Here is a 23,752-nt window from a genome sequence, read left to right as displayed (position 1 = left end):
TATTTTTTATTTTTAGTGAATATTTTCAAAATTTTAAATGTTTTTATTTTTATTTTTTTAGATGCACCTTACTTAGATATATTTAAATAGTAAAATATTTATGAAAAAATATTTTAAAAATTAATATATACATAAAAATATAAAAAAAATATACTGAATTTTTGTATTTTTTTTTTATATTTTTGGTATTTAATGAATTTTTTAAGAATTTTTTCACAAATATTATGTTTTTAAGTATATTTATATTAAGTGTGTCTAAAAATTAAAAAACATTACTAAAATATTAAAAAATTCAGTAAAAATAAAAAAATAAATTTTTTTGAAAATTATTTTCTAAAAATAACAACCAAGCAATCTAAACTAGAAATTTATTTTTCTATTAATTAATTTTTTTCTTCTTCTTGTAATATGAAGTCACCGTTTCGAAAAGGCTACTTCACACTCCCTGTCGCCCCTTAAACCCTAACCCTCCCAAGTTTCCCCTCAGTCTGGTCTCTCCTTGCACCTCCATTACAATTCTTCTTCTGCTTCTTCAATGGCGGACCTTGAAGCTAAGCCTCCTCTCTCCCCTTCTTCTACTCTGGAGAAACAGTTCGAGGACTTCCGTCACCGTCTGGAAGAGTCTGAAAGCTTACGCGAACGCATTCGAGCTGTCGCCAGGGAGATCGAGTCCGTCACCAGGCTCATTTACTCTTGTCTCCTCTTAGTTCACCAGTCTCGGCCCATCCCTGGTACTCATCATCACTTCCCTTTCATTGCATTTCTGTTATTTCTTGTTTATGCCTATTGAGTTGCTTCTGTTTGGTTGCTGTGAAAGTGAAGAAAGAATGTTAGAACAAGGAAAGGTGAGAAAGTGTTTGAAAATTCTTGAGCTACTTTTTTTTTAATATTATTTTTTTTAAACCTTTTTACAGTCTGTTTGCATTGAGTGATTTAGAGGGGAAAGAAGAAGAAATTGATTTCTCTTGGTTCTAATCATTTGTTTGAATTACTAAAGAGGAGAAAAATGAGAAGAAATGGAAATAAAGGGATAGAAATTGATTTCTGTCTTACAACCCATTTTTTGAATCACTCTAAAATTAGAGATGTGGGGGAGACAAAAGAAAAGAAATGATTATTAATTTTATATAATATTAAAATTGTCAATCTAGGTACAAAGAAATATAAAATATAAAAGATTATTTTGGTAATATAGGATTTAACAGTTTCTTTTCTTTTATGGTTAATTACACTTTATCCCCTAAACTATCACCAGTTTTTGTATTTCATCCCTAAACTATTGATTTCATCTATTTAGTCCCTCAACTTTCTAGTGGTCCGATTGGAGATGATTGGACAAATCAAAAACGGCTATATCCTAATTTGATAGGCAAAAAGATAATTTTATAAATTAGACAACTTAAATCGAACAAACAACCATTAAATTGATTGTGGAGTGTAGTTTGTTCAAAATAATATGAAAAATGAGTGTTTTGTTGTATGATTTAAATTGTTCAAATTTGAAAATAATATTTTTTTCATTAAATTAGTGTTCAACAATTATTAATTTATATAATCTCTAATTGGACCAGATGAACAAAAATTAGAAACTTGAGGGACTAAATAGATGAAATCGATAGTTTAGGGATGAAGTAAAAAAGAAAAAAAGTGGGAATAGTTTAAGGGATAAAAGTGAAATTAATTCTTTCTTTTATGTAGTTTATCCAAGCAAAATTAGAGAGAAATTGCTACTATATATATTTTTTTCTCTCCAACTTAACCAAACAAGATTGGAGAGAACATAATTTTTTCTTTTCTGTTTTAACTTAACAAATCATTTCTTTTCTTTTATCTCCTAAATTCCCAAACAAATTGTTAGTGCATTGTGTTTCCAAAACCAAACCGAGGGACAAGAAGATGAAAATTTTGATTCAGACTAAAACTGTTGATTTGTTCTCTAAACTTCTCAACAAAACTAACTTGAAATTTATCTAATATGGTGAGTTGTAACAAATGTGATTTGTGCTTGTGTCTGGCTGTGTGTGCATATAGGCATATATTTGTAAAGCACATATGGAGATGCTTAAGTCCAACATAAATATGGAGTTTTTATCTTCTTGTGTCTTGTTTATAAGGGGTGACAATTGCTGTCATGTTTGTTTTCCTACCCAACATTAGCAATTATATGAACTACTCCAGACTCTCCAGATGCATTGCATGAAGTTCCTGTCTATAATAAGCATCTTTAAACATTGATTTCCCTTTTAACATTTGAGATCGTACATGCTTTGTACACATTAATTTAAAGAAAACAATAACAAATTACCGTAGAAATTAAAATTTGCTTATTGTTTCTGTTCTCCTTTAGAGGTTTAAGAGAAGGTGAAGGCTCAGATTAGCAAATTGAAAGAGCTTTTCCACCGGCTTGCTGGAATTCTTCGAGAATGCCCTGGCAGTATTATAGGTGGTGTGAGACATTACAAAGCTGGTACCATTTCTTTTCTGTTAGCTATTTATGGTTTGTGATTGTCTTTTTTTGTTTGTGTATAGGTATCACGGTGATTGGAGGAGTGAGACACAAACAGTAGTCTCACTGCTGGGCTTTATGCATTGGTTAGAAACAGGGAGTCTTCTTATGCATACCCAAACGGAGGAAAGACTAGGGTGTACATTTGAATTTTTGTTGTTTCTCTATCTCAAGAACATCTTATAAGTGGATAATGTGATTAATAAATTGAAAAAAAAACTGTTGATAAACATTTCTTTATGCTTTATTGGTTGCAAAATTGTTTATAACAGCTTAACTCATATACTTGTGATTTTGTTGCAAAAATTTAATGAAACCAAAGCTTTAGTTGGTTGACTTTCAATATTTACTTAGTTTTGATCTTTGTTAATTACTGTTATTTGAGATACAAGGTGCAACAAATTAGAAAGAAGCAAACAGAATCAGAAAACAGGTCTAATAGTATGATAGTACAACCATCCGATTCGATCCAGGATCCTTTTGGATAATAGGTTCCTACAACCTAGATTGCAATTTTGACAACTATCAGACTCCTCCTCCCTAGGGAGTTCTTCATTCAAATTTGAGGTCAAATGGACTTTCAGTTTTGTGTTCTTTAGAACTGTATCCTAATCACACAGAAAAGACATCAACAGTAATTGGAAAATGAAAAAAAAAAGAAAAAAAAAGAGAAGATTCCCCCCATACTGCTTTATGGGTGACTAGAACTTGTAACTCCTTAACAATTTGCGTTGACCTCCAATCATCACTGCTTCATTCAATAATCAGGTTAGATTGCCAGAATAACCTCTTTTATTTTAATATTTTTAATCTTGTAATATTTTTTCTTGATCAATCATGCAGTGAATACTTCAGAGTTTGGCCTGGACATTGAAGACTATCTTATTGGTGAGTGATCTAAAGTTTACAATCCATGTCTTTCCTGAAGGATCACTGTTGTGAGTGATCAATTCATTCTGGTGCTATGTGTTTTGGGATGAAATTGAGACAAGTTAGCTGGTGGGTTTTTGTTGCCTTGCACTGGCCTTAGTTGCTGAGCATGTTTAAAAAATAATAATTGTTAAGCCTTCAAGAAATTGTGCAAATAGAACCAGAAGAAAACCACTGTGTTGGATGGGAAGTGGAAGCAATACTTTCTGCACCATACTCAAGCTCCACCATTCCTCAATCCTGGACATGTGGACAAAAATGTTGTTGTATTTTCTCCTGTTTAGAGGGGCAGTAACATAAAGTGGTCGGCAATGATTATTAGAAGCAGATTCATTCATAAAATTTTGTGTGATGGTTTTGCTGTCTGGAAGTATCATATTCTCCTTGAAGTTGGTGGTGGATTGAATGATGAAAAGGTTTTATGTAAAGTTTGTTACATAAGTCTGACTTTATTGATATATGTTTATTGTGTACATATTCATTTTAATGTAGACAATCATTTGCACAGGGCACATAAAAAATTAGTGTAATAATTGACATCAATTTATTCTGCCTTTTCAAGCATCTACTATTAATTTTATGTAGTTCCATCTATTTTTGACTAATGTATAATGTATTTGAACAAATTATAACTTCAGATGACTCTATATAAAGGATTTTTAAGGCAGTTTTATGTTATTATTTTTGTTTTTGAGTGACATAAAAGATGGTTGTTTGCTTAAGAGAAAGCTAACTTAGGGAATGATAATAATATAACCCATTTTATATTAATCAATCAAACTGTTACAAAGAAAGAAAGGCACTGATTAAGGAATTACAATATAGTCTAAATAAGGAAAAACAAATAATAGAATGATTCCAGTCATATATTCTAACACAGAGTGATTCCAATCGTATATTTTAACACTCTCCCTCAAGCTGGTGTAAAGATGTCTCTCATACACAGCTTGCCAAGAATGTTATGAAATGGTTTACTCCCAACTCTCTTGGTGAGGATATCAGCAAGTTGTTTATCAGACTTCACAAATGGAGTATATATTGTACCACTAGTGAACTTCTCTTTGATAAAGTGACGATCAATCTCTACATGCTTTGTCCAGTCATGTTGAACCGGATTGTGAGTTATGTTAATAGCAGCCTTATTATCACAATATAGACACATGGAGTCTCTTTGGTCATTTCCCGGATCACGCAATAACAACTTGATCCACAAGAGCTCACACACACCTTATCCATAGCTCTAAACTCAGCGTTTGCGCTGGACTTGGCAACTACATTCTATTTCTTACTTCTCCAAGTAACCAAATTGCCTCTAACAAAGGTACAATACCCTAAGGTGAGCCTCCTATCAGTCACAGAACCTGTCTAATCCGCGTTCGTATAAGCATCCACACTAAGATGATCACGTGTTTGGAAAAATAAAGACCTTTTCTAGGAGAAGATTTCAAATATTTCAAAATTCTCATAACTGTCGCCAAGTGTATTTCATGAGCAGCATGCATAAACTAGCTAACAACACTAACGACAATAGTAATATCAGGATGAGAATGAGATAAATAAATAAGCTTGCCTACTAGTCTCTGATAACTCCCCCTATCAACAGTTGCTCCCCCATTATCATCACAAAGTTTTTTATTAGGTTCCAGTGGCGTGTCACAGGCTCTGCTTCCAAGCATCCTTGTTTCTTTCAACAGGTCAAGGATATATTTTCTTTGACAAATGAAAATCTCATCCTTGGACCTAGTCGCTTCAATTCCCAGAATGTATTTCAGGTTCTCCAAGTCTTTGATTTCAAACTTACTTGCCAAATATTTCTTCAACAAAGAAATTTCTTCAACATCATCTCCTGTAAACACTATGTCATCCACATATACAATGAGAGTTGTAGTCTTTCTATGAGAGGAATGTTTAACAAACAGAGAATGATTAGCCTGACTCTGTTTGAAGTCATATTTTAGTATCGCCTGAGTGAACTTCTCAAACCAAGCCCTAAGGGACTGTTTGAGGCCATATAATAACTTCCGAAGTCGACATACCTTTCCCTTGGTTTGAAGAGTTTCAAAGTCGAGGAATGTCCATATACACCTCCTCTTCTAGGTCACTATGCAGGAAAGCATTCTTCATATTAAACTGATGAAGTGGCCAATCTAGATTAGCTGCCAGAGAGAGAAGTATTCTAACTGAATTAATCTTTATAACTGGAGCAAATTTCGTTTGGTAGTCCACCCCATAGGTCTAAGTGAAACCCTTTGCCACAAGTCGAGGCTTATACCCGCTCAATTAAACCATCAGCCTTGTGTTTCACAATATACACCTATTTGCATCTCACAGTTCGTTTGCCCCTGGGTAACTCAGTCAAATCCCAAGTGCCATGCTTATGAAGTGCTTTCATTTCCTTTACCATAGCCAGTTTCAACTCAAGAATAGTAAGAGCATCCTGAAAATGATTAGGTGTACTAATAGAGGAAATTTTTGACACAAATGCTTTATATGAAGAGGACAAATGAGAATAGGATATAAAATTAGAAATTAGATGATGAATCTAAGATCTCACACTCTTTTTTTTGGCAATGGGTATATCAAGATCAGTAGGCTCAAACTTAGAGGTGGCAATATCAGGAGTTGGAGAGTTACTTGGACTTTCATCCAGAGAAGGAGACGTCAGTGATTGATCAAAATTGGTCTCTTGTATCCAAGTAACTTTCTGCCTTTTTTTATCCCTGACATAAACTTGCCTTTCTCTGTTCTTGGCAACATCAGATTCAATATTGCTAGTAATAGGTACCACTGGAGGCAGTACTGAGCCAGGAATAATAGAAGCAGCAGGACTCTCTTCACACCAAGGCTCCCCTGAAGAGATGATGGGGACACTGGACTGGACAAGAAGTAGGATTGAGACTCAAAGAAGGTGACATTCATGGGCACAAACCATTTACGAGAAAGAGGATGATAACATCTGTACCCGTTGAGTAGGAGAGTAATCCAAGAACACACACATGAGAGAACGAGAATCTAACTAACCTCGAGAAGGAGAATGATTGTGAACAAAACATACATAGTCAAAGGTTTTTGGAGGAATGGAAAACAAAGACTCAGAACTTAAGATAACCTGAAGAGGTATTTTTTTTTGTAAGACTTGGGTAAGAAGACGGTTAATGAGATATGTTGCAGTAAGAACAACCTTGCCCCAATAGGGCCAAGGGACACCCATAGCAAAGCACATACAACAAGCCATATCTAGGAGATGACGATTTTTGCATTCGGCAACCCCATTCTGTTGAGGGGTGTCGTGCAAGATGTTTGATGGATAATGTCATGAGTGGAAAAATATTTGGCCAACCTAGAATTAATGTATTCACCCCCATTATCAGAACGCAAGACTTTGATAACTGTCCCAAATTGGGTACTAATCATCTAATGGCAGTTTTGAAACACAGAGAAAATCTCACTTTTTTCTTTCATTAGATACACTAAGTGGCACGTGAGTAGTCATCTATAAAAGTAATAAACCATTGATGACCCTTTATTAACAACACATGAGAGGGGTTCCAAACATTAAAATGAATTAAAGAAAAAGGAACATAACTTTTATTATTACTAGGAGCAAAGAAAGCTCAGTGTTGTTTGCCAAGTTAGTAGGACTCACAATGGAACTCGACTTTATTTTGGACAAAAATAGAAGGAAATAAATATCTAAGTAATAAAAAAGATGGATGTCTTAGACAGCGATGCCACAACCATAAATCTTCCGTGGTGGATGGAGACTAGATGGAATGATGAGCCAGTTGGTCAGTCTGATCCAGGATATAGAGAGCATTTTATGTTCTACCACTGCCAATCATCTTCTTCGTGATAAGGTCTTGGAAAAGACAAGAGTAAAGGAAAAAGTTACGCTACAATTCAAATCTCGAGTAAGACGATTCAAGGACAATAGATTAATTGAAAAATTAGGAACATGTAACACAGAAGATAAAGGTAAGGAAGGGGTGGTAAGAATTAAACCTTTCCCAAAGATAGAGGAAATAGTACCATCAACAATCTTAATTTTATCCTGATTAGAGGTGGGTGTATAGTATGAGAAAAGATCAGAAGATCCAGACATATGATCGGAGGCACCGGAATCAATAATCCATGGCGAGGCCTTATGGAATAAGAAAACACTAGAGAAAGAGGCTAAGTTACTAGAACAGGCAAACGAAGAAGAAGATGCACCTAGAGGAACCGGAGATTGGCGATCAAGTAGATGGCTCAAAGCATCCTCAAACTCAAAAGATGACATACTAGAGACCAGATTAGAAGTCTGCATAACTAGAGCTGAATCATGTGTCTCTACAGCACTGGACTGATGAGCATGAGAGTAAGACCCACGTCCTCTCGACTGACTAGAATGACTGCCTCTATGACCTGAGCAATTCCCTCGACCTCCAGATGGAGTACTATGAAGCTTCCAACTAATCTCCCATGTATGCCTCGGCTGATGACATTAATCACAGAATAAAGTATCCTTTCTTGAAGGACGAGGAGAAGGAAGCGATAAACCAACCCCATCCTAATAAGGTGCAAAAAGTAATGTTGAACGGTTTGTAGAAGTTGGTGGTAGTTTAGTAGAACGACTACTCTCTTCATTCTGGACATAAGTAAAGGTCTCTTGAAGAGAAGGAAGAACATCCATGCCAAGGACACGACTTCGAATCGGGTCAAACTCTATATTGAGGCCTTTCAGAAACTTGAAGACCCTCTACTGTGCAAGAAACTTCTGGTAACTAGTGGAGTCAACGGTGCAGACAGGCTTGTAATCCAGGAGATGGTCAAGGCGTTTCCAACCATTAGTCAGAAAGGTGTAATACTGAAGAACTGTCTGCTCCCTCTAGATTGAGAGCTCAATAGACTGGCGCAATTTGAATGTCTGAGAAAAATTCCCCTTTTGGGAATATGTAGCAGCTACTGCCTCCCAAACATCCTGGGCAATCTCTATGAATAAATAATCTTCACCAATCTCAAGGACTATAGAATGAATGAGCCATCCTATGATCAAAGAGTTGATAATTTCTCATTGATCATAGTCAGAATCAATAATATCTGGTGCTTGAACTCTCCCATCAACATAGTGGTGATTTTAAGGCTAGGGTTTAGGTTCTCAGAAGTAGTAGTCATAACAAGTAGTGGATTCACTAGATGGGTCAGCCATTTTTATGCCACTATCTTAACCAAAACACAGCACTAATCACAATAATGGAAGGAGGGAATGGAGTGAGCAAGCAATCTCAAAGCCAAACTACTATGGGAGCATAACACTTAGGTAAATGGGGCCATTTACAACCCCAAAAAATAAATAAAAGGGTAAAAAGGTGAAACTTTAATCAAAATAACAGTTTGAGGGTTTAACCACAATAAAAAATAGAGTATAAATAACGAGGATGAAAAAATAGTGTGTTATCAGACCATAGGGTGTTGAGAGACACTTAAAGGCCATCACAGAGGATTGGAAACACACAGGGAAGACAAGAGGGAAGTCCAAGAAACACCTATCAGACCATGAAGACGTCGGGAAATACCTAGGAGGGTGTTGGCGAATCTGTCTGACCCAGGGCTTGAAGAGAGAGAAGTCCCACAGTGGTTAGGGCTGGTGCAAGGCCTAGAGAGGCTGAAGGGTGCACCAAAACACTGCCCAGCAGTGTCACAATCCCTAGAGGAGGCTTGAGAGAGTGCTGAAAAAGACTGGAGAAGGCTTGGAGAAGATGAGTGGCTGTTGGAGTGGTGATTGGTGGCTGTGGGAGGTATGGTAGTGAGATAGGAGCCTCAAGGCTCTGATACCATGTTTGCTTAAGAGAAAGCTAACTTAGGGAATGATAATAATATCACCCTTTTTATATTAATCAATCAAACTGTTACAAAGAAAGAAAGGCACCGATTAAGGAATTACAATATAATCTAAATAAGGGAACACAAATAATAGAATGATTCCAATCATATATTCTAACAGTTACTACCATTGCTTTCTTTTAATCCATGATTCTTGTCAGGTGTCTGTTTTTCATAAATGTACTGATGGTAGCAACCTTTCTTATTATGCAGGAATTTGTTTCATATCCAATGAATCGGTAGGATCCTTCTCTTAGCTGCAAAAAATATGCCATTCTGTTGCTTACTCTAATAATTTATACAATTTCCACTTATATCATCTGAAATTGTTTACTACTTGCTGTGATTTTGGATGTTCTGGGAAACTTGAAATTCTGAAATTCGTTAGTGAAACTCCAAGAATGCAAAAGAGACATTTAGTCTGTCAGTATTAAAATAGATGAACATTAGGAACTAGTTTACAGGTTTTGGAGCATAATGCTCATTGGTTTTCATAAATTGCAAATCAAGGGGACTCTTAAAGGAATCATTTTTTCTTCTACAAGTTACACTGAACGAGGCTTTTTAAGGCTTTTTTGTGGTCATGATACCATATGTTTCAGATGCTACTGGTTTTGCTGAAAATAATCTCATTTGGTATTGTTCATAATATGCTGTATAAAGCTTTTACCTGAATCTCCATGTCTGCATTCAAAAGTATTCAAGTTGGCTATTGCTGAAATTAGAACATCACAATTGGATTTTGCAGCCAAGGTATGTGGTGAACCAAGTGACAGCTGGGGATTATGATTGCCCAAGAAAGGTGTTGAAGTTCTTAACAGATCTTCATGCAGCATTCCGCATGCTTAATCTCCGGAATGATTTATTGCGCAAAAAGTTTGATGGTAGGATTTTTTTTGTTTTTGTTCTTTTTCACATTCCTTGTTAGATTATTATTCAGGACCTACCACTAGAGCCCTTGTTTTCCTCTGCTCTTCCTTTTATGGACTGTTTACCTTTAAATGCCCATTTGCGCCTTTACGAACTTAATTGTTTCTTGTAAGTTGATTTTAGGGTTTACTTGCATGTATCTTATCCATGACAGGAATGAAGTATGACCTGCATAGAGTTGAAGAAGTTTACTATGATGTTAAAATCCGAGGCTTGACAGCTAATGGGGATTCAACAAGAGATCTAGGAATCCAAGGACAGTCATAGGTTAGACAAGTAAGTATGTACACCTTATATCATTTCTGTTCATATCGTCACTTGTCCATTTGTATATCTTGGGGATAAATTTGTTATTTGCCAAAAAAACCCTGAATTGGTCAAAGAGGCACAATAGAATGGGAAGGAACAAAAAAATTGATTTGGACAAGAATTGGTGCTTTTAGTGTTTATAAAATCTCTGCTTGCATTGTACTAATTGGTGAAATAGTTTTCGGTACATTTGCAGATTCTAGTTTAATTCCCAGCATAATTTTAATTCTGTTCTACTAATCTGAGATTCGGTGTATTAAGTCAAATTTTTTTTAGAGTTAGTGATAATGAAGCTATGAGTAACGGTATACAATTAGAATTTTGGAAAAAATGATATATGTTATTGAATGAATGTGGGTTTGTTCATCTCTTGTATTGATCCACACAATAACACTATGTTTGGGAACTAGGAGAGAAAAGAAAAGAAATGATTACTTAAGTAATAAGAGAAAAGAAAAGAAAAGAAAAGAAATGATTGTGATTTCTCTTATTTTTGTTTGGATAAGGAAAAAATAAAAGAAAAGAAATGATTGTGATTTTTCTCATTCTTGTTTAGTTAGGTTTCATTAAGAGAAAAGAAAAGAAATTATTTTATGTTATATTACAAAAATAACCTTTTTATATTTTTAATCATTTTATTTCTTTTATTTTTATAGGGACAAAATAGGTATTATAAAAATATTGGTTTCTTTTCTCTCCCAATCTCTCCACTTTTGGGAAAATTGAAAATGAGGCTTATAAGAGAAATGAGTTTCTCTACATTTCTTCTCATTTCTCTCTACTTAGGTTATTCAAACAAATAAGAGAAATACATATCATTCTATTTCTTTTCTTTTCTCTTCAAATCACTCAATCTAAACATAGTGTAAGTGCTATTTGTGTATATGTAGGACCCATATAAACGCAGGTTTGATGTTTATTGTGTATAATCACATCAGAAGAGAAAATGGTGATACATAGTGGATCTTTATGAATTTTTGTATGAAATTTTTATACAAAATGATGATGATTTATTATGGTCCTACCATTTCCAAACAAAGACCTATATGTAGAATTTGACCAAGTCACAAGAAAGGAATAACCGAGGCTGTTTTAAGCATTTGATAATTCAATTCAATACTAATGCCACCAAAATTTTCTTGACTTTATGCCACCAACATTTTCTTAATTTTTAGTTTGTATTGAGTTATTAACTTTTTAAATACTACGAATTATGGTTATCAAACAGATGCTTAGCCTCTCACATATCAAACACTACCTCAACCTATTCACCACCACGAACATAATCTCCACCACAACCTCCACTCTACAGCTACCATCACAACCATCACCCCCACCCCCACCACCATCAACTAATTTCAATTTTTTATACTATCGAATAACTTAATTAAATTTAGCACTTGAATTTCTCTAAATAACAAAAAATTATTCAAATTAAAAAAAAATCAATATTTAGTTTCTAGAATTTAATTTTAAGTTTTTAAATTTCTAGAATGAGATAATTTTTAGAAAAATATTTGAGAACATATAAACAAATAGCAAGTAGAAGAGAGATCCAGAGGAGAACACATAAACCTCATTAAGTTATTGAGGAAGACATTACGGACATCAAACTGACCACTAATGAACAACAACATAAGGGTGTATGTTTGAACGAGGAAATTATTAGTACAGTGGAATTGAGTGAGAGGGATATTAGTGTGGTGGTATTAGATTGGAGATGTAAAATAAATTGTGTTTGTTTGTGCATTATATAATAATATTAGTTCGTTGGGATTAAATATATGATATTACCGAAAAGTTGTTATATAATAGGTGATTTTGTTATTTTTGTAGAGGGGCAAAATAATTAAATGAAGTCTTATCAATGTTTTAAGAGAGTAGCGTCAAATGATCAACTTCGTGCAATTGAATCTCTTTATTTCTTTAGATGGTGAATTATTATTGCGTCTAAAATTTTTTTACTTTAAGGGTGAGTTTTATCATAAGGTTATTTTATTGTAATTTGAAAGTCATGAGTTGAAAATATACATTATGTTCATGAAACCCTTTCTTAAATTTTACAATAATGTGATAGTCGCTAATGTTGTTTTTAGTTGGGGAATTTGAGGAGTAATTTGAAAAGAGAAATGAAAAAGTTAGGTGAAATGTAGTTTCTCTTTTCTCTTTTCATTTTCAAATCTCTTCCCAAATCTCCTAAGTAAACACAACATAAGTGAATTATTTTTTAATTATTATATTATTATATTTTCATAATAAAAAAATTTGAACTCAAATGTGTATGCATGCCACCCGAGCCAAAAAGTTATTATATATATGTTTTAGTTTAAAAGTCAAAAAGTTACTAAAAAAAATTCAAAAAGCTTATAACTTATACTAAAAAAGTCAAAAATTATTTTTTCTCTCAACTTTTTTTTATATCTTTTCGTAAAAAATCGAAAAATCATTTCAAACATACTAATTGTTTTATCTCATATTTTAGTCAAAAAGTTATCAAAATAGTTTGTTTCCAAACGAAATCTAAATGTCCTAATCAAATGCAGCATAAGTGAATTATTCTTTAATTATTATATAATTATATTTTCATAATAAAAAAATTTGGACTCAAATGTGTATGCATGCCAACCGAGAGGAAGCATGGGATGGAGTTATGGAAGGTTGGATTTGGTTTGGTGGTTGGGTCCAAATTAAAATGTAACAGCTAATAAAAAAGCCTGCTATTTGCACCTGCAGAGGTCCTCTGGTCTGGAAAAATTGTGGCGGAAATTGCCTTCTAGTGAAGAAATAATTGTATTTTTATAATGGTGTATGCCTTCAATGAGTCAACTTTATTCTTGTATCTGGTGCAAATATTTTTTAAAAAAATGTTTGGTGGCCCGAAAATATGGGGTTTGAATGGCTTGAAAATGGCAAAACGACGTTGTTTTACATCCAAAATGACGTCATTTTGGGTGTTTCGAGCCATTCGAAGCACATATTTTTGGGCCACCCACCATTGCTGTATTTTCTATATGTTAAAATTGTGTTAAATGTTTTTTTTAAAATGTAGTTGTTGGCTTTTTGGCTTTTCGAAGGGTATTTTTGTGAATGTGAGCGTGCCAGCAAGGATCAATCAGTCCTTACAGAAATTGTGATTGCCAACCAATTATCAGACGATTGTGTTTTAGTTCTTTTCAGCCTCAATGAAGAGGACTTTTACTGGTGGCTTGACTTAGGAGAAATTAAGAGAGAAAACAGTAATATGAAGAACAATTGAAGTATTTCATAAAAATGAACACTTACAATGGTCCGAACTCAGCCTCAGAGAGGTTTACAACAGCAATCTACTTGAATCTACTTGAACCTACTCCTATGAATCGAAGTGCAGTGCTGGTATTTAAAGTGCAGGTATTTAAAGAACAGGTATTTAAAGACTGGAAATGTAAATGACTGGAAAGAAAATATATGAAGTAAATGACTGGTTTGTATGACCTGAGTCCGTCCTTTTTCCTAGGGGCTGCTCTGCTATTTATACTCGTCAGTGATGACCTTCGAACTGTACTTCGATCCGTCGAACTGCTCCTCCATGATCGCTGATCATGCTTCCTTAAAAGTAGCTCCATTACGCCATTACTGGCAGTTGAGCTTCCCTCTTGTACTGGATTTGAATATGAGTAACCGTTGAAGACACGTCATCTTGCATCCCGTTATTTGATCTAGTGTTACTCAGATCATGTGAGGACCAATATTTATTGCCACGTGTACGATCAGGATTAAAGGCTTGAATAACCTTCCTTTATTACCCTTACTATGCCACGTGTCGAACTGTAACTGGCTTTTACAAAATATGTAGCCAACATTACCCCCCGCACTAATATACCCAATACTTGGTGATATTAGTGGATTGCAGTTTTCCCGCGCTTCCAGAACGTGTATGGAGTCCATATTCTGGAAACACAACCGTCATCCATTTGGAGATCATCTGCATTAACTCGTCGAACATCCCAATACCTTAGTATTCGAACAGGCTATGGCTGCATCAACTTCCCTTTCTATTGATCAAGCATATGAAGAGCCTTTGAGTGATGATGTTCCCCCTCGAAAGAACCTCCACGCATTCATTAGCCACCTTTACCCGCCCTTCTATATTCAGGTAATGGAGGCTTTTGCAGATTATAAACCTTTGGACTATGAATACATTGCCTTTAATCCCTTGGTTTACAAACTTACAAATACAAAGAGTTCTTCCCCTAAGCTCCCTTTGTGTTCTGACCGAACTACCCTCAAGCCTTTGCTTCGACAAGTTGCAAATATGGATCTAGGAAACTCTTCTTCACAGACCTCTGCATGGGATGAAACTGTGACCTCTTCATCCTCTGGAGCTTCTGGCTGGACAAGCTGGTCCACTCCTGAGACTTATGATCTAAGGGAGCGAATCAATCACCATTTTGTTGAGTTTACTGACCCCTTGGAGTTTCCCTCCTATGCTCGAAGCTCAGTGGTCTACCCTTACGTGCCCATTGACCTTCGACGTAGCTTGGAGGAGAATCTGCTTGTGGCTTGGTATACTTCTTCCATGCCTACGAAGATAATGCACCCTGCCCAGCGTCCAGAAGAAGCACAAGGGTACACCCCTTCCTTTTTAGCCAAAAAGGCGAAGATTTGTTCTTCTGATTGGCTTGACTACATTAATGCCTTTGTTCCATCTGCTCCCGTGCCATCTCCCATAATAGAAGCATCCACACCTTCTTCTGCATCTGCATCCTCTGAGATAGAAACACCTGCTCCTTCCCCTTCGTCTTCTGAAGCAGAACCATCTTCTCCTTCTCCTTCTCCCATCCTTTCCTGGACAGAGAAACTAAGGCTTGCCCTTCCCATGGACAAAGTCTTTCCACCTTACCAACCTCCGTCACCCCCTTCTCCAGCCGAGCGAAAACAAGCTCAACTTTTGCTCGCGGCTTTCTCCCATCTGCCCTTCAATGTTCTTGAGGATGACATTCCTCTTAAGAACTTTCAATGGGCTTGTGATATCTTGACTAGAGGTCATGTTCTCAACCCTATTGCCCAGGCAGAACTTCATTTGTTTTTGGACCAACTCCCAGTGCTCCTCTACTGGCATCGAAATTCTAAGATCACCATCCAGAATCTGGATCAACTCTTATCTCTCCGAATTCATGCCCAATATGAAGCAGAGAATTTTATCGAAGAGTTCGATGACTTCAGGAATAAAGATTCTGCGTACTAGGATGATTTGGTTATAGATGAATTGGAACAAAAATCAAGGGAAGAGGCCTTCGAAGCAAAGGCTGAAGAACTCTATTACGAAGTGAGAGCTCATCAGCTTATGCAATCAACTTTAGAAGAGATAGAAGAAATAATAAAGAAAGAACAGAAATTTATTGACCATTGCTGGACAAAATTTCATGACCTTGTTATTTATTCTATTCCTTATTTTTATGAGCTTGAATTTGTACCCAGATAGAGTTACTTAATGTAATCATCTTGGCTTTAATATAAACAAAGTCTTTCTGTACTCAACACTGTTTGACTCTATTTCCTTTCATCTCTAAAAGCTAACTCATAACTTCGAATTGAACAATCTCATCCTTCGAATCAACTGTTTAATGAAGAACTAAAAGAACCAATCATGTCTTTGTCCAATTCATGGAGTAAAATTGACAATTCTGGCAGATATTATTTTAGTACTTCGATTTCAATGACTTTACTTTTTCAACACTAACTGTAACCAATATATGGTCATGGTTGATATAGCCAATCAATTTTAAACTGATCTCTTTTGGCTTCGAAGGGCAACCTATGGCAACTCCCACTTGCTCATACAGAAACCAATGATTGGTTTTGGATGTTTCGAACAGTGCCCCTCTTCCTTAAAGAGTCACTTTGACTGATAACCTTCAAACGGGTCTTTGGATTTTTTTGAAGTAGACCAATACTTTTGAGCATTCAGGCATTTTTAAGCATGTAGTATGCTCTGAACAGCGCTTCTCGTACTCAGAGAATACTAGGGTTTGCTCCGAAGGTCGTTACTTTGATTCCTAAACAGACCCATAACCAAGCAATTTAGCACCTTTAAACAGATACTAGGCTTCGAAGCTGACTTATGTATTTCGAAGCCGTTGTTATTTGATTTTCTGACACCAAGATCTTGTTTTCGAAGCCAAATATTTCATTTCGAAGCTGGCCCCGATCCCCGAAATAAGCTCTTCCCTCCAAAACTATCAATTTGGAAGAAATTCCCCGCATTCGTACTTTTAGTACTTAACGACTTACGGGGTATAATTTCGGACACAAAGGTTTTAAAACCCTCTCGTTTCGTGTTCCGAAATCTCTTGCCTTTTTCAAACCCTTCTCTCTACTGGTTTTTCTGATCTTCTTTGCTCTTCTCTTGCTTACTACCAATGGATCCCTCCTCTCTAAAAGTACTTGCTGGCGACCAAATCAGTCCTACCATGGCTTTGAAACATTGTATTGATGAAGAAATCAGCAAGCTGACATCTGGTGAGTCAAGTAACATCGATGGTCGTCTTTTCGTTCCTCGCCACAGCAACAAACAGGAGTACATCCTGGGTCCTATCTTCCGGGAGGTTCCTGCTCAACTCCCAGCTCTGTACCCTCGTTTGGAGGACCACTTCCTTCTTTACGAAGAAAGACTTGATTGGGGAACTTGGAGGGTAAACCGTCCTCATCGTTGCTGGCCGACATTGAGGACTGAATAGGAGGAATGGTATGACAGAGTAGTGCCTGCGAGAGAAGATGACCTACAAGAGCTTTATATCCTCGATGCCCTTCGACTTTCCAGGTTCATTATTCCTGAAGACCCCTTTTTGATTCCTGCTGCCTTATGCTTTTGGAATATGGCTTTCAATTTCTTCCAGTTTCGGTGTGGTATGATGGCCCCCACCGTCCTTGATATTTGCCATCTCCTAGGGCTTTCACCCCATGGTTCTCCTTTTACTCCCAACTATCCAGACCTTCCTGTCAAATTTTCTCCCCCAGCCCTAAACTCTTCTTATAGTGACTTCGTAAAGGCTGAAAATAAGAGAGAAGGTCCTGTGCGGGACAGAGAATTCTTCTCCTTCATATTATACTGGTTATGCAAATTTCTCTTTTGCACCTCATTTCAGAGGATTATGCCTGAGTTTGCTCCACTTGCGAAGGCACTCGTCTTGAAGAAACATATCGCTCTTGCTCCTTATCTTCTAGGTCATGTCTACAGAGCCTGCTCCCAATTTTGCGAAAAACCCCTCGATGCTAACCAAGGAGGTCCCCTCTGGGTGCTCCAACTCTGGCTCTTTGCTTATTTCACTGACCTACATCCCAAGTGTTTAGGATTCCTTGTTCAGGATCCTAGTACTTACAGGGAAAAATATGCTCGGATTGCCCTTTACCCTGCTTCCTTTGCTTATTACTTCACCTTCTTTTATCAACTTCCTATCTCTCCATCTGCTTCCTTCTTTTGTCCTTTCGAAGTCAATAGAGGGCCAACCTGGCTACAATCTTTTCTGGCTGATAAGGAATGTTCCACTTCTCCCCACAAAGATATGTGGGCCTCTATATTATTACCAAGGGAGCTGTTCATTGGCACTCTGAACCCTCGAGCCTATAAATGCATATCAGAGGTATACTGCCCTTCTCAATTTGCAAGGCAATTTGGGCTCTCTCAAGGGATACCTGTTCCTCTTTGCAGTCTTTCAAATGTCCATCTCACTGCCAGAGATTTGAGAATACCCAAATCCAAACCAGAGGCAGCAGTACTCAGACTGTTGAAGGAATTGAGTGAATTCCAATTTATCCCCTTTCGCCCTTTTGGCTCAGTCTTAAAAAGGTTTAAGAACTGGTGGACAGCCAATATGGAAGTGCGCCTCTCTGCACATCCTCATGACTTATTGGTGGGGTTGGGATTGCCTTCGAAGGATAAGTCAACAAGAGCCCAGAGCACTTCTCCCCCTCCTGAATTTGTCACCACTACTCCTGCCACTTTACCCCTTCCAGCCAGGGTTACTAGAGCTGCTTCGAAGAAGGGTGAGTATCTTCAAGTTCTTCTCCTCCCCTTTCATTTCTGAATCTTTTGTTGGTTTTCTTATACTCATGCTTTTGGTGTAGGGTCTCCACAAGAAGAGTCTCCCAAGAGAGCTGAGACTTTAGCTATTCTCAAGAAGAAACAACAAAAAACAAAAAGGAGACTAGTCCTTCCTCCTGAAGTACCTGAATCTCTTGAAGAAGAAGGAGAGGTTGAGTCAGAGAAGGAAGTGCCCTTACAAAGAACAAAGAGACAAAAGGTAGCTGTGTCTTCATCTGATGCCATTGAAAATCCTGTTAGCGAGGCAATCGTCATAATAGCGGAGAAAGAACTTATCTCTGGAGAGTCTGAACCCCGATCTGAAGAAGGGGAGGTTGGAAAAGAATTGGTTGTATCTCTGCCGAGGGAGAAGAGAAAGAGAATGACTGTTCCTGTCATTGACCATGTTGAGGATTCTACTCATAAGGCAGTCGAACAAGAACATTCCAGGGCAATCGTTGTATTTGAGAGAGCCAAGAAAAGATGGCAAGAACAAAGAGATGAAGCTGCTGCTGCCGATGCAGCACAAGGGGAAATGGTAAGAAGGCAGCAGACTGCTGGACATTACTCTCTCCGCAGTTCTCTCATCAGTACTAGCGCCTCTGGAACAAGTAATTTCTTTCATACCTCTGCTGTTTTTTACTTTGTTAGCCTGTGGTATTGAAGTTTAACATTGTTCTGCATTCCTCCTTTTGCAGCGACAACTACTGCACTCACCTTTCCAATGAGACCTTCATCAATTTCGGTTGAGGTTGACCAAATGCAGAATGTCAGGGTTGTTCGAGTCGTGCTTCCACTTCAAAAGCCTATATTTGTCATACCTTCTTTAGACTCCAGTATTCCTGCATCTCCTTTTCTTGGATTAAAGCCATACCTCCCTTTTTTGGCTCGTAACCTTCCTCAATCTACTTTTCCTTCGAGCCTTGCTCTTTCTCCATCCTTTATAGAAACTCCAACTGCTACTCCATCCCCAATGGCAGTTGATTCTTCCACAGAAGACACTGGTAGCCCTTCAATTCATGGTTCATCACCAATGCCCACTTCCAGTCCCTCTTCTCTTGATTTGCTGGTGGCCAAGACCATAGAGGCTGCCAAAGATGCTCTATCCGTTTCTCCCATCCCTATGCAGCCCTTTGCGTCTTCCACCACAACACTCTCTATGCCCTTAATGTCAAGGGATGAGGTAGATATTTTTGAAGGAAGACTAGCTAGTCTTTTTGACATACCTTCTACCTCTCCCACCTCTACTGCTGAAGCTGAGCCATTAGCCTTGGCTAACTCCTTATTGGAAATCTTCGAGAGTTCTCCTTCCTCCAGTAACAAGCCTTTTGTACCTTCAGTAGATTTGGACACATGCTTGCAACTGCTGACTTCCTTTTCAAGGATCCCCTTCGAGGCTTTACAAAGGCCAATCATCAGGAATGGGTTCCTTCAATGCTGTAATATTGCTGAGCAGTCTGCCATGAGTGTCTCAAGTCATCTATCTCAGGCTGCAGCTACTATTGATTTTTATCTCAACATTTGCCATGCTGCTAAGGCTGCGGATGATAAGCTGGCTAAGGACCAGAGTTTTGTTTCTCAAGTGCATACCGAAGTATCATCTCTGAAAGAACAACATTCTTCTGCCTCCCACTTTCGAGTCCAACTTCTGGAGAAGAAAGCTCAGCTCGAAGAGGAGTTAGCCGCGGTAAACCAAGCCTTGGTTCGAACTGATAAGAAACTGCACATCACCAATCAAGGGCTGGCTAATCGAAAAGAAGATATGGCTGCGGCTATTCAATTATTTCCTTCTCTTAGCAATAGGAAAGCTATTGTACAAAAACAACTAAAGCATTGTAATGATTTTTGGGCCAATTTGTGGCACAATGTACTTAATTCTTTATGAAAGCACAATATTTTGAATATTACTTGAACAAGCTTGTGTTTTTGCATATGGTGTTCACTCTATCCCTTGTGTTTCCCAAACGGTTGGAAAATAAGGTTTTAAATATCTGCCATTAATCTTTTTGGGATAACCATTCAAATTTCTTAAATGGTATGCTCCAAAAGGCAGAACCCTATGAATTTGATATGGTCCTTCCCAATTAGGTGACCATTTGCCAAACTTATGGCTTTTAATCCCAATTGGGAGTATTGTCTTCCATACCAAATCACCTTCATCAAAGCCAATGTGTTTGACTTTCTTATTATAATTCTTGGCTGCTTTCTTCTTTTGGAAAAGAATGCTATTTAATGCCAAAATTCTGGCTTCATCTATGCCTTCTAATTCTAAGCACATACTTTGATGGTATTGTTCAGGATTCAATTGATCTTGACATCTTACTCTCAAAGATTTAACATTAATTTCTACTGGTAAGACTGCATCATGTCCATACACCAAAGCATAGGGAGTGACTCCTGTGCTTGACCTCGGTGAGGTCCTATATGCCCACAGAACATCCAATAATAGGTTATGCCAATCCCTGGGATTATCATCCACAACCTTTTGTATTCCTTTTTTCAAAGACTTATTGGATGACTCAGCTTGACCATTAGCTTGTGCATAATAGGGTGTGGAATTAACAAGGCTAATTCCAAATTCTGCCACAAAAGCCTTCACCATTTTCCCATCAAACACAGTTCTATTATCAACTGTTATGGTTTGCGGGATGCCAAATCTATGGATCAAGTCTTTAATAAAACCAATAACTTCTGTTTGGTCTACAGCCTTGTATGGCTTAGCTTCGACCCATTTAGTGAAGTAGTCAGTGGCCACTAGAATGAAACAATGATGCTTCGAAGAAGGTGGGTGTATTTTTCCCATCATATCCATGGCCCACCCTCTAAATGGCCAAGGCTTCACTACTGCATGTAGGTCAGTTATGGGCACGTGCTTTATCGTGCCATGCTTTTGACATGCCTCACACCCCTTTGCATATTCTATGCAGTCTTTAAGGATGGTTGGCCAATAATAGGAATGCCTTCGAAGCAACCATCTCATTTTTACACCAGGCTGATGAGCACCGCAGATGCCTTCATGAACCTCAGCCATGGCTGTTAATGCTTCTTTCGGGCCTAGACATTCTAATAATAAGCCATCTCCCCCCCTTTTGTAGAGAGCATTACCATATATCATATATTGCATAGACTGCAATTTAACTTTTCTACTGGCCTTCGAAGATGGACCAGCCAAGTACTGCATTATTGGATGCCTCCAATCTTGTTCTTGTAAGTCATTATGATTGACTTCCAAGATCACATTCCTTTTATTCAAAGGTTGAATTAATTTCTGATATGTTGTTTGGCTTATGTCCCGTTGGGTATTATCCCTTCTCTTGAAGTTCGAAGCCTTTTGAGCCACATCATTAGCTCTATTGTTCAAGAATCTTGGAACATGGGTTACATTTGCTATTTGAAACTGAGAAAGCAAATGTAATGCAACAACATAATATGGTAGGATACTTATGCTTTGACACTTGAAAATTCCTTTCACTTGGTTAACCACCAATTGAGAATCTCCAAATATGTCAACTGCATGTACTTGTAATCCAATAAGAATCTCTAGTCCCACAATTAAGGCTTCATATTCAGCCTGGTTATTGGAACAGGTAGCTTCATCCACTCTAAAACCATGGGTAGTTTCTGTCCCCTGTGGATACTTGATTACAATACCAATTCCAATTAACCCATTTGCTTTCGACCCATCGAACCACATTTGCCATGGCTCAACACTGGTCATACCAAGTTCCATTATCTCCTGGCTCTCAGTTTGAGATGGATGATCTGCCAAGAAGTTGGCTAAAACCTGCCCTTTTACTGCCCTTTGAGGGACATATTCTAGATGAAATTCTGATAAGGCAAGTATCCATTTGCCAATTCTTCCCCTCAACATTGGTCTAGATAACATATATTTAACCAAATCTGTGGTTGCAATTACCAAGACAGTTGTAGGCAAAAGATAATATCTTAATTTTATTGCAGCAAAATACAAAGCAAGACACAGCTTTTCAACAGCTGAATATTTACATTCACAAGAATTTAAAAACCTACTAAGGTAATAAATAGCTTGCTCCTTGCCTTCTTCATTGTCTTGGGCTAAGAAAGCTCCCAATGAATCCTCTGCTGCAGCTATGTACAACTTCAAGGGCTTGTTCCCCTTTGGTGGCATCAGCACTGGAGGTTTAGCCAAGTAGGCCTTGATACCTTCGAAAGCAATTTGATGCTCTGCTGTCCACACAAATTCCTGTTCATCTTTCAGCCTTAACAAGGAAGAAAATACTTTAGTTTTCCCTGCAGTGTTAGAAATGAACCTTCGAAGAAAGTTAACCTGCCCAAGGAACCTTTGTAATTCTTTCTTACTTGATGGGGGTTTGGCTTCAATGATTGCTTTGGCTTTATTCTGGTCAATCTGTATTCCTTTCTTGTGAACAACATAACCCAAGAAATTTCCAGATGATACACCAAAAGCACATTTAAGAGGATTGAGCTTTAATTTGAACTTCCTCATCCTTTCAAAAGCTGCTTCTAAGTGAAACAGGTGCTCTTCCATGGATTGGGATTTAACTACAATGTCATCAATATAACATTCCAGATATCCTCCAATAAGATCATGAAAGATAGTGTTCATGGCTCTTTGGTATGTAGCTCCAGCATTCTTTAGACCAAATGGCATTTTAACCCACTCAAAGGTGCCAATATTCCCAGGACATCTGAATGCTGTCTTGTGGATATCTTCCTCTGCAATGCAGATTTGGTTGTAGCCGGAATGCCCATCCATCATTGACAAGACTTGGTGACCTGCTGAACTGTCCACCAGCAAGTCCACTATAGGCATAGGGTACTCATCTTTAGGAGTTGCCAGATTTAAATTTCTGAAATCGATACATACCCTCATTTTGCCATTCTTCTTGACTACAGGCACAATATTAGATAGCCACTCGACATACCTGGCTGTTCTAATAAAACCTGCCTTGAGGAGTCTAAGGATCTCTTCCTTGACCTTCTGAATTACTTCTGGACTCATCCTTCTTGGTTTCTGCTTATATGGCCTGAAATTAGGCTTCATAGGGAGCCTATGTTCCACTAATGACCTGTCCAATCCTGGTAGTTCATTATAAGACCATGCAAAGCAATCTTTGTATTTCTTCAGAACAACCAAAAGCTGGTTTCTGTCCAGA

The 23,752-nt window shown here is 37.4% G+C and overlaps 1 protein-coding gene across 1 annotated transcript; it reads left to right on the top strand.

Annotated features, from left to right (window-relative positions):
• The first annotated feature begins 412 nt into the window (after positions 1-412).
• On the top strand, positions 413-10,703 carry LOC114269228 (uncharacterized). The gene is given in 6 exon segments (XM_082891609.1): positions 413-731; positions 2,348-2,467; positions 3,350-3,394; positions 9,512-9,537; positions 10,047-10,182; positions 10,383-10,703. Coding segments are annotated over 6 exon segments (636 nt in total). The 5' UTR covers positions 413-535; the 3' UTR covers positions 10,496-10,703.
• The last annotated feature ends 13,049 nt before the right edge of the window (positions 10,704-23,752 follow it).

Source organism: Camellia sinensis, chromosome 10 (assembly GCF_055761805.1).
Source record: "Camellia sinensis isolate YWXY chromosome 10, ASM5576180v1, whole genome shotgun sequence".
NCBI classification, from domain to species: Eukaryota; Viridiplantae; Streptophyta; class Magnoliopsida; order Ericales; family Theaceae; genus Camellia; species Camellia sinensis.
The sequence above is the reverse complement of the archived record's forward strand: the minus strand, read 5'-3'. Positions and strand labels throughout refer to the sequence as shown.